The sequence below is a fragment of the Bactrocera oleae genome, chromosome 4 (assembly GCF_042242935.1).
Source record: "Bactrocera oleae isolate idBacOlea1 chromosome 4, idBacOlea1, whole genome shotgun sequence".
In the NCBI taxonomy this organism is placed as follows: domain Eukaryota; kingdom Metazoa; phylum Arthropoda; class Insecta; order Diptera; family Tephritidae; genus Bactrocera; species Bactrocera oleae.
This window is the reverse complement of record NC_091538.1, coordinates 55,050,635-55,064,770: the sequence shown is the minus strand read 5'-3', so window position 1 is coordinate 55,064,770 and position 14,136 is coordinate 55,050,635. Positions and strand designations below refer to the sequence as shown.

Genomic DNA, 14,136 nt, shown 5'->3' with positions numbered 1-14,136 from the left:
CTGAACGTATAATATTGAATATACTTTAGTTTCACTGAATTCTCTTAGAATGCTTTAGTTTATTATATTCTTCACTATAATTTATTTATACTTAAATTGTCGTTAGTAAAATATAAATACAAAAACAACTAAAGCTTATTAATATTTTCTATAAACAGCAAGACTTTAATGCAACAAATGTCACATAATACTGTAAAGCAAACAATTTGTTTATTCGTCGCGCACATTCCGATCTACCCTAATAAATGCTAATGTTGCAAATTAAACTCTAGGTGGACTTGGAGGGCTAACGATAATCTCCTTACGCTTCGATACAATAAATATTACGCTGCAAATAAAAATAAAATGGTGAATTGAGATACATAAATTTAAAAAAGAAATATTAAAATACTTACGTCACAAGCACAAAACTAATGAAATACAAAAATGCGCTGATGATATTGAACATGCCCGGATAGTAGGAGAGTGTAGCATCGTAGACACTTGTGTAGAGTGGTGATGCGCCGAGCGGTGTGATTGTCTGCAGCGCAGTAGAGACGGAGAACACCTTGCCAGTTTCATTTGTGGGCGTAACGAAGGCGAGAATTGTCAACAACATAGGTGCAATAATGCCCGATATAAAGCCCAATGCCGTACCGAGGTACATTTCCCAAAACTTCTCCGCGGAAGCACGCACTGTGCTCTCACAAACTGCGGAGAGGAGAGAGAGCATGCTCATGCTGACGATAGACAGACACAAATACTGCACAACCACAACAAAAAAGTTGTTTTTATATACCTAAATCGTTGTCAGTTGCACCATAAATTTAAATATACTTACTTTCCTGAATACAATAACAGCAATAATGCCACCAATAATTTGTATGACATCGCCAATTGAATTGTAGTCACTGTACTGGCTAACAGTCACATCGAATTTGGCACGCAAGAACAAGTAGAATACGTTGCCTTCACCAGCTAGAGTGAAAGAAAAGTATTAGAAAATTTTTAAAACTCACAGTAAAGTTCAAAAAAATTTTACCTGTTGTAAAGTTGGTTATGATCAAAGCGATCATGGCGAACCAGATAAAGGTGCGCATGTAATTTGCACGTCTGGCCATGCAGGTGCGCACCAGATCAATCACGTGATTAATGCTGAAGAATTGACAGAGCTTATACTGCAAAAAAGACAAAGTAAAGGCATTAAGAATTGTAAACAAAACAGTTATATTCGATATGACTTACACCCAAAGATGTGTGCGCTACCTTCAAACTCTCCTCGTTCACGAAGTAGATATATATGAAGGCTATCAGTGTTGCTGCTGCCGAAATGACAAATACAACCTGCATGCTAGTGTGTGCGAAGAGTGCACTGCCCGCCAGTGTGCCGACAACGGAACCAGCGCCGATGGCAGCATCATTCAAGACCATTCTATGTGGAGGAATGTTTCATTAAAGTAACCAGTTATGTATCACTTATATACGGTTACTCACTTGAGACCCTTCAATTGTGGTGGCGCCACATCGGCGATATAACAGTAACAGACGATCATAACAGCGCAGGAAGAGCCAGTTAATGCTGGAGGAATTTGTGCGATAACATACAGCCAGGGATTAGTAGGAGATTCAGCGGAGACCATGGCCAAAATAAAGCTGACAATAAAGCCCAAGGAAATACCTGGTAAAAAAAGAGCGTTAGTTAGTGTGAGAAAAAATGAAATAAAAATTTGCTTGAGAGTTTGCCGCGTTAGGCCTTAGTGGTAGGCTAACATTGTTTTTCTGATTTTTGTAGCGATTCTTTAAAATACAACTTAAATAGGGTTAAATAACCATTTTATATAGAAGTATTAATTTAAATATTTTTTTTATTTACTTCCCAGAACAAATAACGTGTATAGAATTTTTTAAATCATATTTCATAGTACATGAAATCGATTCGATTGCAACTAATAATACCTTTCACAAATACAAAAGATTTCTTACAAGAACTTTGATCGGTCAGTTTGTATGGCAGTTATATGTTATATTGACTCGATCTGAACTATTTCTTCGGAGAATCCTTGCCTTAAACAATAACCCAAAACGTCGTCGATGGTTCCGTTTGTACGGCAGCTACGAGTATAGTATATATACTATATTAGGGCGTTCCGACAAATTAGCAGATTCTTGGCGAGAAAAGAACGGGTGCAAAATTTGAGATCAATATCTAAAAAACTGAGTGACTAGTTCATATACATACAGACAGACGGGTATGGCTAAATCGAATCAGTTCAGAGTATAAAAATGATACAAAAATACGAAAAACATTAATCAACTTTCTGCGAGAATTCTCCCTTTAGTGGTAGGAAAACAGTGCTACTCGAAACTGTGGGGCGATTTCCTGAAATATAGCTTAGGTAAGCTTTAGAGATAGATTATTACCATATCCAATGTATAATTAAGTATATATTCTTAATGATTGTGCAGTCAAAAACATATACTTACCAATTAGTGAAATCAAAAGCACCGGCCGACGTCCAAAACGATCAGACCATGCACCAATAAAGAGCGCTAACACTGCGGGCATAATACTGGAAATCAATGAATTGGCTAATATAATGCGTGAGACATAAGGCTGCACTTGATTTTCGATGTCCTGTAAGAAAGCAACAACAAAAAATATTGTAGTTAATTGCTGTTTAAATTGTGCTAATTTTCGGTTGAATTAACACGACTTTTAACTAACTAATGATTTAATCACCGATATCACGATAAAATATCGCTCAATTGACGGTAACAGTCAAGCGGATAAAATCATTTTAATCGTCTGCGCTTGGAGAATGGCGAACCGAACAAACCATTGGTGTAAAACAAATCGATTGGTATAACCAAAGGTATATATATGACCAATGATATATACCAACTGGTATATAGAATGGCGAACAATTATACCACTTTTATGAGGTGTTTGGTTACAATACCCTATTGTTTGATTTCAATTGAATAACCGACTCATTGCTTTCGCGCGTAATTTTTTACGAGAGTTCAATCTTTGCAAAGTGGCAAATCGAAGTCAGCTATTATTTTCATTTAGAAAAAGTATATAAAATTTGCTGGACATTTTGTTTTTTGTACGTAAAAAGTTACTCCAGTAAAAAATCAATTGCGTAGTCCGTCAATTAAGCGGTTGAATACCGTTTTTACAAAAACAACAGTCGAAAGTACTCATAAATTATTATTTGACAGTATTTATGCTTGATAGTGGTTTAAATACGTGCTTGGATGTTCACCGATTTTCTGAAATATATGTACAAGTATGCAGTCATATATTGATATCAGGGTAAAATATTCACAAACATAAAAATATATAAAGATAAATTCAAATGCATAAAAATAACTGAATTGAGACATGTGTTTATTGCCAAATGCATCATTCAGGTTTAAATATAAAAATTAAAAAATAATAATTATAACCGCTCAAGTAGAAATGAACGTATTGAAATATAATGACAAGCTATTTCACGATTTTATTAGGCTTTCACACACTCTCAGCAGTTGTTGTTTCTCTGTTATATCGATAACTTTTCAAACGGAAAATTAAAGAAACGAAAACAATGCTAATAATAGCGAGCAGAGTGTGGAGTATCGAATATGGTTATTATAGACTTTTAGAAGTTATGAAATATTGCCAGAGATGCATTGAAACGCCTAAGGCAGTCTGGTGGCAACACGTACATACATACATACATGCAGAATGGAGCTGACAGTTTGTGAAGACTGCAGGAAATGTCAAGAGCAAGCCACCAGTGAAACAATGGAGCATCTTTCGCGGACTTGTACCGCATTGGCACGGCAGCGCTTTAAGCATTTGAGGGATCCACGGTATGAGACGCTGGAAGAGGTATCGTGAATGAGGTCAAATAACCTGTTAAAATGCGTGTCAAGCGCTGGTATACTAAAGGATGACTACTACTCCTAGACTACGTGACGGTATTCCATCTGGTATCGCTAAAGACCCAAACTGGTCTCTGTGTGGCTTCTTAGCGTACCAAACTAGTCTAATTTAGTCTAAACACCCCCTTATGTACCTATATTCATACATATTTCAATTTCTTTTATTTACTTACATGGTTTATTGTTGCATTCGAAATGCCCAACATTGGCTCGCATTCGGCTTCTGTGTGTCCAAATATAACTTTGCAGGACTGATAAAGTAATTGATTGGTAAATACGACCGCTGAAAGTATTAAATATCAAACATTGTTGCAGTTGTTGTTCTATAAAATGCATTGAGTTTTTGTTAGCAAATATAATATATGCCGTGGCAAACTTACATGATAATGATGTGGCGAAATTCAAAAGAAATATGGGCGGTTCCAATATGAAAATGCGTCGCAATGGATTTAACTGTTGTTTTGAGTTGCTAACTGTATCTGAATCGGTGACAATAGTCTGACTGCTTTTCAAATCCTCCACCTCTGTATGATCGTACGGTTTGATCGTAGAATCGGAAGTTGAATTCTCCACATAAACAGCTGCGGGAGGCGTGTTTTGCGCATTATAAGTGCTGTTTTCGAATTCGTTTCTTCGCATTTTTCTTCGCTTTAATTAATTTTGTTTCTAATTACTAAGCCACAAGTGGCACTTATGTTCTTTGCCTTTTCGCCTTTTTATTTTGGTTGTTATTAACAGTAATTAAATTATTGTTGACTTATGTTTGGTAACAACTTCACATTATTGTGTTTTATGCCACACTTTCACTCGTTCTTCTTCTTAATTTTACTATTTTCCTCTTTGGTGTTATGGTTTTTTTTATCACCGTTATTTGTCACAATCGGCGCCCATAAAAACCAATGCAATACTGCTTCTGATAATAGCGCCCACATTATTTATATCATATTTAATTATTTTATGGCTGGGCAACGGACAAGCTTACGAGTGGTGATTCCCTCGCTTATAAATTTGAAAGAAAGTGAGATAAGGAATTTATAATGTATGATTGGGTGCATAGATTCACGTACATACTTAATGGATATTGAGGTGCGTGCATTTTGATTCATCGGTACTACTGATCTGGGAAATTTAAAAGAATGTCATTCCGCGTTATATGGAAACCAGGCTAATTCGTGGCGCTTTCTATTTGAAACCAATAGGGCCAAGATAAATTATAAATTATTTTTATTGAATTGAAGAGTTTATATAAAGAAATGATACTAAAACTAAACTGAAAAACTGTTTTCCAACAAAAACTAGAAAGACTTTTGTAAAATTTAATCTTTCGATTGTAGCTTTTTTCTAACTCCACTGAAACCTCTCTATAGTTAGCTAAGCAATTTCTTAACTCTCTTTTAAACTTTGCGCTACGCACCGTTGAATGATAAGTTTCAGTTCTAATTCTTTAGCCAACAGTTGGTACCCATTCGTTTTCCTTATTTTCGTTTACCAATGGATCATCCTCATCTAAAGTTTCTTCCCCGAGTACGAGTTCTCTTACATCCTGATGGTTTGTTGTAAATTCTTCATCGCCTAAACGAGAGGCAATGTTTACTATTTCTGTAACTGGGAGTGAAATTGCAGAATCATCTTGTATTGCTTGAACCATTTCAGGTAAAAGGGGTTTCCAACCCGCATTAAGCGTTGATGGTTTAATTTCCGCGCAAGCCGATGACACGGTTCTAATACAATCCATAATAAAATTCCATCCAAACTTGAGTAAGAGTTTTATTTTCACTACTTTTTAATCTGTCGAAAATGATTTGGAAAACTTGGCGTGTGTAATACATTTTTAAAGTTTGATTGACTCATTGGTCCAAAGGTTGTATTAAGAACCAATAAAACTTTGAAATATATACAACTTTTTTTCATGGTATGGGTTTCCACTGCCGGAATAAAACAATTATAAATGATGAAATAAGCCAGAGATAATCTTTATGTAAACATATCTAATTATTATGTTGTGATCCCATTGCCTGGACCTACAAACTGGCGCTATCTGTTTCCTTATAATTCAAATAAGCCCTAACGAACTAAACAGCTTAGGCTACGCGGAAGGAACTTATGGGATGCTGTTGACGGAAACCGCGTTCTGAAGTTACCGCATTATACAAGAAGGGTTGACTGTAACTCCATATCTACCCCGATTATTTTAGGTGATACAAACAACCATTAGGTGAACAAAACTATTATAATTTGTAGTAACATGTTGAGTTTAAACATTTGTTGTACATGCATATATGCAAAAGGCAGTACAAAAGTTGGTAATCATACCTCCTCCAAATGAATATTTAGGTTTTCGTTATGTTTTTGGTATGCATTTTGATCCGAAAATTTGAGTCAAACATGGATGAATATTTATTATACGTTTTTTTTTCTAAAAATATATTCAGAGGTTTGCAGTTTATTAGAAACTATACTCTGAATTAACTTTTATAAAATAATTGTAGGTTTTGCCTTTATCAAGCGTTCATATCCACGACTCGTATCAGTGGCATTCATACCCTTTATGTATTCAGCTAAGTTGTATAGTTTTTTTTAATGAGCATGCCTAGTGTGAAATTTCGAAAAAAATATTGTTTTTGATTTCATTACAGCAGTGGAGGACTTTCTCTTAGTAACTTGGGAAATAGTGCATAATTCGTAAAAAAATAAAAAATAAAAATTTTGTCTATATTAATTATATAAAAACATATCCTCCAAACATTTTATGCAGTAATTTTTTTTTAAAACAAAACTGAGTTTTCAATAATGTAAAATATGTATACATTTAAGTCTAAACTTTTCAGTTAATTTTCATTAATATGTTAGTTCTCTCCTTATGTTTTTAATTTTAGAATATGAGTGGCACTATTAAAAGCCGGCTTTATATAGAGTTGCTATTGCAGATCAGTTGAAAAAAGTGTGAGGTGTCAGTAATCTTCTTCAGTAATCTTCTTTTAATTTTACTACCTTGTACTAGATCATCTCTGTAAATATACACATATCCAATAAAGTCTGCGTTCACCGACACATTTTTTTAAGTGAAGTGAAAACACAATGTTAATAGGTAATTCAGTTCAAATTTGAAACATGTACTTTTTTTTATATTCTTAAGTTCAAAAGACAAAAATGTATATTCCTATTTTCATTTTTGAGATAGCGGAATTTTTTTTATTATATAACAACCAATAAATATAGGCTAAAAAGTTTGCTTGAATTGAAAATACCGTTACCTACGGTTTTTATAAATTGTTTACTACACGCTAGACGGAGGAATACGTTCTTCCAATAGTTTGCCCAATTTGTCTGAAACTTTTGTCATCTTTCCACAACTTAATGATAATTTTTCTTTCCGACAAACTGATTTCTTTTACTTTGGATCCATTTTTTTTTTAATATTATTAAAACGCGTCACGAGCTTTTTAAACAATTAAAACACAATAGAACCTACGCAAAAAGAAGAAACAAATTAATGAAAACTAAGCCCCGTTATCACAAAAATTAATTAATATATAGTTTTGTTATAGCATTTTGAACTAAGAATGTAAGAATACTTTATTTCTCGCCTACTCCTACCGAATAATTTTCACAAGCAATTATAGTTTGATATAATTTTGAACAAAAAGCATTTTTACTACATATTAGTAATTTGAAATAAAAACAAGTAAAACCCGTCAACAAAACAGCATTAACGTAATAGATTGCGGTGTTTGATGTTTGGTAATAGATTGGCGGTTGTCAAAAAAACCACTATTTCTGTTAAAGATAAAACATGGGAAATTTAATGACAGCTTCAGCGTTGCCATGCACATAAATTAATGATCCTTCTAGATTTATTTTAAAATTGTTATGGATTTATACAATATAGTACACAAATATACTAAACTTAACTTTGTAAATTTATAATATTTTTAATAAATTTAAATGATAAAAAAAACCATAAATATAAAGGTGTGAAACCAATAATACCACAAAAGCAAAAATAGACAAATTTTTAACAATAAATTGAAATAAATGAAATAAAAAGTTTATTTCAAAAATTAGACTGTATTAAACCAAATAAATAAAAAAATACAAAAATATAAATAAATATCAAAAAAAAAAATTAATAATCAAATTCAATAATATATTAAACATTTTTTTAATTGAAATTTCTTTAATATTAATCAATTATTAATTTTTTTTAATTTTAATAAACTATAAAATTTTTTTATTTTTGTATTTTTTATGTTTGGTTTTAATACCATCTAAGTTTTAAAGTAAAAAAATAAAAAAATAAACAAATATATATATTATATAATAGCCGATTAAAAATTCTTAAATGTTTTTTTTTTTTGTATTTTAATATATACATATGTGTATATACTTTTTTTTATAATATTTTTAAAAGTATTTTTTATATTTTATACGTTTGGTTGTATACCGGCTAATATTATATTTAATTAAATTTTTTATTTAATTTATTTCAGTTTACAACTACTCCCATAAATTTTAAATTTTATATTAATAATTAAAAATAGTATACAAAGAAATAAAAATAAAGAATAATACAAAAAATTATAATAATTAAAAATTAAAAAGTTCTAAAAAATGAAATATAAAAAGATTAAATTTAAGAAAACGCAAAAATTAAAATAAATATTTTAAAAAATATAAAAAAATAATAATATAATATTAAATTAAACAGAAATAATTATAATAAAAATAAAAAATAATTAAAAAAGTAAGTAATAATGAATTAATATTAAAACACACATACATTTTAATACAAATTTCGTCTAATTATCGCTCAATACACCGGATACGCATGCACATTCTTAAATATTTTCATATTCTGATATGCATACATACACATATGCCTATTTATGTACATACATATTTACACCATATGTGTAAATGTCAACAGTCATACTTATGCGTTTAAGCCCTTTGAAATAAAAATCAATCCGCGTTAGATTGGATTAAGCAGTAAGCGTAGTAGAAAAATAATTGATTTTTTAATTCTCTTTGAATTTTATTTTCGTTTTACTTTTCGCCTCTACTGAGTGCGCGTACTTATAATTTATATATTCATTGTTTATATTGAACACCTTGGAAAATCTCATATACCATATATTTATTTAATACACATACATATACAAATAACTGGCAAAATATTTACGTATGCAGTGTAAGTGCGGTTTAAGGCCCCCGAAAACACCCTTTTGTCACACCTTGTTTGCGCCTGATTAGGCATTTGGGCGATGATTGAACAATACCGATGAAATTATGCTCCAATTCGAATAGCGTGAGCTTTAATAGGATTAAATATTTGGTATTAAGACAAACACCGTCAAGCGGCATAAAACGAAAGCACAAATCAGTGGTGACAGTGGCTGAAAAATGTACAACGGATAAAAAAAAAATAGAAGTAAATATTTTATGTACTTAGGTGTGCATGTGTATATGTATGTGTATGCATATTTATCTCTATATGTAGTGAAACTGAACAACCTCTGCATTTACTTTTTTATCAAAATATCAAAAGGGCAGGGCGGCAGGTAGTGTTCGATTAAAATTTGAGGCTTATCAACGAGAGCTTTTGGTATATTTCGTCAAGCTTGATCTGACTTGATAGATATTTATCAATATTTATTTCTTATTGCAAAAATATTCTTTCCTAGTCTTGTAATAATATCCATAGTGAATACAACTATAAATTACCAATAAAGAATATATTTGTAGACTATATATAACCCTAAATATACCTGAAACATAACAATTATACAAAATATGATACATACATATTTATATGTCAAAGCCTAGGAATTTTTTTTAAATGAAAATTTTATTGTTTGAAGTAACCACTTAAAATGGCTTTATTTGAAGCAATTATTTTTGAACTTCTTCAAATATACAACCAACTCAGTATAGTACTGCTCGAAACCTAAGTAACTTGTAAAACTTTATGGATTATTTATAATTTGTACTAACATTGTATTAGTAATTATAAAATTAATAATTTGTATTAGTATCGTGTAACACTTGTTCTCTACTCTACTTCCGATGAGTGGCTTAGCCTCAAATTTGTTTAACCGACGGCTTTCGATAATTTGTTACGAAATGCTTAAACCTAATTAAGGGGTTAGTTGTAGTTAGAGATACGCAAAAATTACAATTTTAAATATATTTTTGTTAGTAAATTATTTTATTTTATAAAAGTAAAAACATAGCATCCTTAAATAAGGTTTCGACTTCACTTGACAGACATTTGAAAAAATTATTATTATAAATGTAAGGGTTGTTGGTGTTGATCCAGTTGTAATCGCAGCTACCTGTGGTGGCCATCACTAATCCTTGGAGGTTCATCTAAAATCAATCGGACAACAAAAATAAATTAATTTTATTAATAAATAATCTAGTGCCCTGGTCGAAACTTTATTTTTTTAAATTAACAAAATGGTGGCCTCAGAAACAATTTTCCAGATCTTCGAGAAAAAACCGAACTTCAAAAATCGAATAAAAAACTCGTCCAAAAACTTCGATCAGGCACCTGTTTTTCATGTTTTCAAAAAGCTGTATAAATTTTAATTGAAATCTACCGAGTCGTTTTTGAGCTACAGAGGTCATCAGTTTAAAAAGGATAATTTTGAGAAAAAAAGCGTTTGAAGTTTTACACGAACTTTCCAGAGCGCCTGAAAACTCTTTGCTAATTATCGAATAACTCCAAAAGTATCTATCAGATTTATTTCAAATTTTCAGAGAATATTTCTAAGACTAACCTTATCGTGAGAATGAGAGTATCACATGCCGGATCAACTACTAATATAAAAATGAGGATGAGGATGATGATACAGACAGCCTTATGGCTTTCAGCGCTTATTCAGCTTAAAAAGATATTGCATGAATAAAGTAACAGAAAAGTTATTTTTGAAGTTGCACTCTAATGATTTGGCGATTTTATAACAAACTCATGCTGCCTCTACAAGAGGTAACACTGTCAAAAAAAATTTGTTTTCTAAACTTTGTTGACTCTCTACAGTTAATTTAGCGGGCACAGCTAGGCACAGACAGGCTAAAAAATAAACAATTTTCGGGAATTAAAAAAAAGAAAAATTAATTATTCTACAATTTTAAAGTATTTCTACATACATATATAATATTAAGAATACACAGTAAAATTTTTGGGAGAAAAAATAATATATTTTTCGAGTTACACGCGACCTCCGACGGCATTAGAAAAGAAAAAATGTTTAAAAAAATCTCAATTAGTCGAAGGGTCTTAAATTAAACAGGATCTTACATTTACCAAACAACATCAAGACGCACTTATTATGGTAGGTAGGTAGAGTGGATATCTGAAGACGCACCTAGGTCTTTAGAAGGCACATTGTGAAACCACCGCGGCTAAAATACGCACACTCCATTATGTCCTCTCTGAACCACCCTGTGCTACTGATTGATCAATACAAGCAAGCATCGTCAAAGAACAGTCGGCCAATTGTTGCGATTATTTTTCTATACAAAGCCTTGCATTCGCATAGAAAATGTTCTATAGTCTCCTCTTCTTTTACATCCTGCTGGCATGTCTGCCAATTAGACAGTAACCTATTAGCACTCCTACTATCCTCATTCCTTTTGAATTTTAATAGTCGGCATGTGCGGCCCATTTACGACACGTTTGCCTGCTTGTTGAGCAAGTTAAGGATTTACTCCACCGAGGCTCTGGGTACTTTATTTTGTGTGCTTCACAGTTACCAGGAACATCACTATGTCCTGGTATCCATTGCCGGTGTTTATTGAGTGAAAAGGATAGCACTTATCATTGTTAATTTAATCTAAGCCAGAAAAAGTGGGTTAACACAATTTCGCACGCTCTCCAATCCATTTTGTTATTATATCGGTCCAAAAACTAATTGCTCGTTAGCGCATTTGCAGTCCCATAGATATAGATTGTCTATGAGAGTATACAATTAGAAAACCTGTTTTTTTAATTGTTAATCGGTCCGAACTCGCTGTATACTTTTTGCTCTCTTTGACAGATTGCCACCAAACCTTCTAATGATCTTCATAAGACAAAACTCCAAAGAATCCATGACCGCATTACGTCACAGGCTTGCGCATGAAAGCTAATGACTTCGAAATGCATAGTAACGCGTATCTTTATTTTCCGCATTCATTTCGTTTAGAAAGAAACAAACCGTTGCGCCATCAAAGTGCACTTCGGGTGTGTTTGCGCCACAACGCCGACTTCGATAAAACTTAGCAGTCATGAAACAAAAAGTCATGTTACATGCAGAAGTAAATGCAAGTAGTACATATGTGTACAAACATGTTGCACAGATGCCCGCCTATTCTCATACATATGGTACATACATATATGTATGTATGTTTGTTTCATTTGCCGCACATTGTCATCTAAGCACAGGAGGATGGCCACAAACGGCAAATCACAACGAAGTGCAATGCACGCATCAACAAAAACGCGCTCATACAATTATTGCGTACCGCAAAATGTGGCAATCCGTTTGCTATGCCGTTCTTTGCACTCGCTTAATGTCTGCGCTAAGCGAAGATGCGTTGCACTTCGTCGTCGCAAATACTATGTACTACCGCAATCCACATACAATGTTCGCACGGTTGGATTCGTCTGCTATTTGCATAAATTTCGCCTTTTTATGACTGATAGTGTAAAAACTAGGCGTGGCGCTCGCTGTAGTTATTGTCTGTCGAATGCGTCGAGCGCTTTCATCTGCCATCTAAAACGGCTGCCGCGTTGCTTTGACCGCGTCGTCGTGCGCTACGTATGTACGAGTATATAAAAATCATACTGAGCGGCGGCGGCGCAGCGCGCAATTGAATTTAGTTTTAGTGTTGTCGTCAATCCTGTTTCGTTCGAATGCACTACGCAACACCACCCTATCGTGCTTATCGGGAGCGCTCTCGCGCACATGCGCGCAAACTACCGAAGGCTGTTTGTTGCTTGTTGCGAATTGCCGGTTGGTTGCTAGCCTGTCGACTCGGGCGCGCACAGCGCGTTGTATATTATTCGGTTGAAATAAAATCTTCGCCGTAAATGTCATTCATAAATTGCTCTTCAACATTGCGGTACGAATGAGCGCGCCACTGTCTGTAGGGTACCCAATGCGTTCACTACTAGTCAACAATGCGTATGTAGTATATATGTGTATGTGTGCACGCTTGCGTTTGTATATGCACATATGCGCCTATGCGTAAGTGTCTGATGAGCCGTGCGCATATTTGGTTTTGTTTTTACTCTGTTGCGGCATCTATGATTTGTTGTTACTGCTGTGTGGCGGCAATATTGGCAGACGCAGCTGCCGCGCGCTAGCCATACGCTGCAAGCCATGTTAAATAGTTCTGTTTTGTAGATTATAATCATCTATATCGTATTTTCAGCGCGCTCATACTTCAATTGCACACAAAACGAGTAAAGCGCGCGCGTGCGCTTGGGAGCAATAGCCGCGCGCAACGTGCGCTTCGCGTGTATTCGTTAACAGCGCCGGCGCAGTGCATAATTATGTTCGCATTGTCAAAATAAATATTGCTTCGTAACCGCGGTGGTCTCCCACATATTGTATGCTCGTATATATGGCCGCCGCTACCAGCTAGAACCTGCTGTGACAGAAGCTGGCATAAGCGCATGTGCGCGTCAATCAGAAACTGTCCGGCATCGCATTCAAAGCGTCGGAGCGGAAGTCAAACTACAATGGTTAGTAAGTTATTTTCAATTTGCTCATATTCCTTCGAACGTGTTTCCCTTCTTGCCATGCATTAACAAAGGCGTTCGTTCGTTCCCGACTCGCACGCAGCAGATGTCTGTTTAGCTGCAAAAAACAAAAAAAAAAAGAAGAAAACAAAACCGAAAATGGCAGTGAAACCGTCAATATGCGCAAGCAACGATTATGTTGACGGTCGAAGGCGGCTTTGGTTGTGGTCGGAGAGCAGGAGCAGCAGCAGCAGCAATGGCAACAGTTGCTTGTATCGCTAACATTGATCGATTGGGCGTAACCACCGCGGTTCAACTGAGTAATGGCTTCATCACCGTCGGGCATAATTTCCATAATGTCCTTCGCCGTTGCCTACTCGCCGACTACCTTTCGCGAAGCATTGCGGTGCAATTGCAGAAAACCGATTGCTGGGCACATATAATTTTGGTTCGAAACAAATACATACACATGCATGCGTGTACTTATAACCTGT

The 14,136-nt window shown here is 34.1% G+C and overlaps 3 protein-coding genes across 8 annotated transcripts in view; 1 reads left to right on the top strand and 2 right to left on the bottom strand.

The window, feature by feature from the left end:
- Positions 1–14,136, top strand: part of LOC106619166 (uncharacterized) — a 154,249-nt gene that overhangs the window by 71,651 nt on the left and 68,462 nt on the right. The gene's annotated exons all lie outside the window — the stretch shown is intronic.
- LOC106621506 (probable peptidoglycan muropeptide transporter SLC46) lies at positions 86–5,092 on the bottom strand. Of its 2 annotated transcripts, XM_014240402.3 has the most exons (9): positions 4,293–5,092; positions 4,086–4,195; positions 2,464–2,614; positions 1,474–1,657; positions 1,225–1,411; positions 1,022–1,157; positions 821–957; positions 396–742; positions 86–328 (listed from the first exon to the last, which is right to left on the bottom strand). In XM_014240402.3, the coding sequence occupies exons 1-9, from the start codon at positions 4,549–4,551 to the stop codon at positions 262–264; spliced, it is 1,578 nt and encodes a 525-aa protein (XP_014095877.3). In that variant the 5' UTR covers positions 4,552–5,092; the 3' UTR covers positions 86–261. The 2 variants fall into 2 exon arrangements, with proteins under 2 accessions (XP_014095877.3, XP_069964104.1); XM_070108003.1 differs by lacking the exon at positions 86–328 and having other exon boundaries at positions 455–690.
- Positions 10,085–14,136, bottom strand: part of LOC106619178 (peptidyl-prolyl cis-trans isomerase-like 3) — a 142,330-nt gene continuing 138,278 nt past the window's right edge. For both annotated transcript variants that reach the window (XR_004976645.2, XM_070109217.1), the window contains one exon: positions 10,085–10,281. The gene's annotated coding sequence lies outside the window, so the exon portion shown is untranslated. The remainder of the gene's footprint in view (positions 10,282–14,136) is intronic.

Coding starts and splice junctions, on each gene's coding strand:
- LOC106621506 (XM_014240402.3), bottom strand. CDS start 4,551: ATGCGAAGAAACGAATTCGAAAACAGCACTTATAATGCGCAAAACACG. Junction 4,196..4,292: donor TTTCGCCACATCATTATCAT/GTAAGTTTGCCA, acceptor TAATACTTTCAG/CGGTCGTATTTACCAATCAA. Junction 1,658..2,463: donor GCTTTTGATTTCACTAATTG/GTAAGTATATGT, acceptor TTTTTTTACCAG/GTATTTCCTTGGGCTTTATT.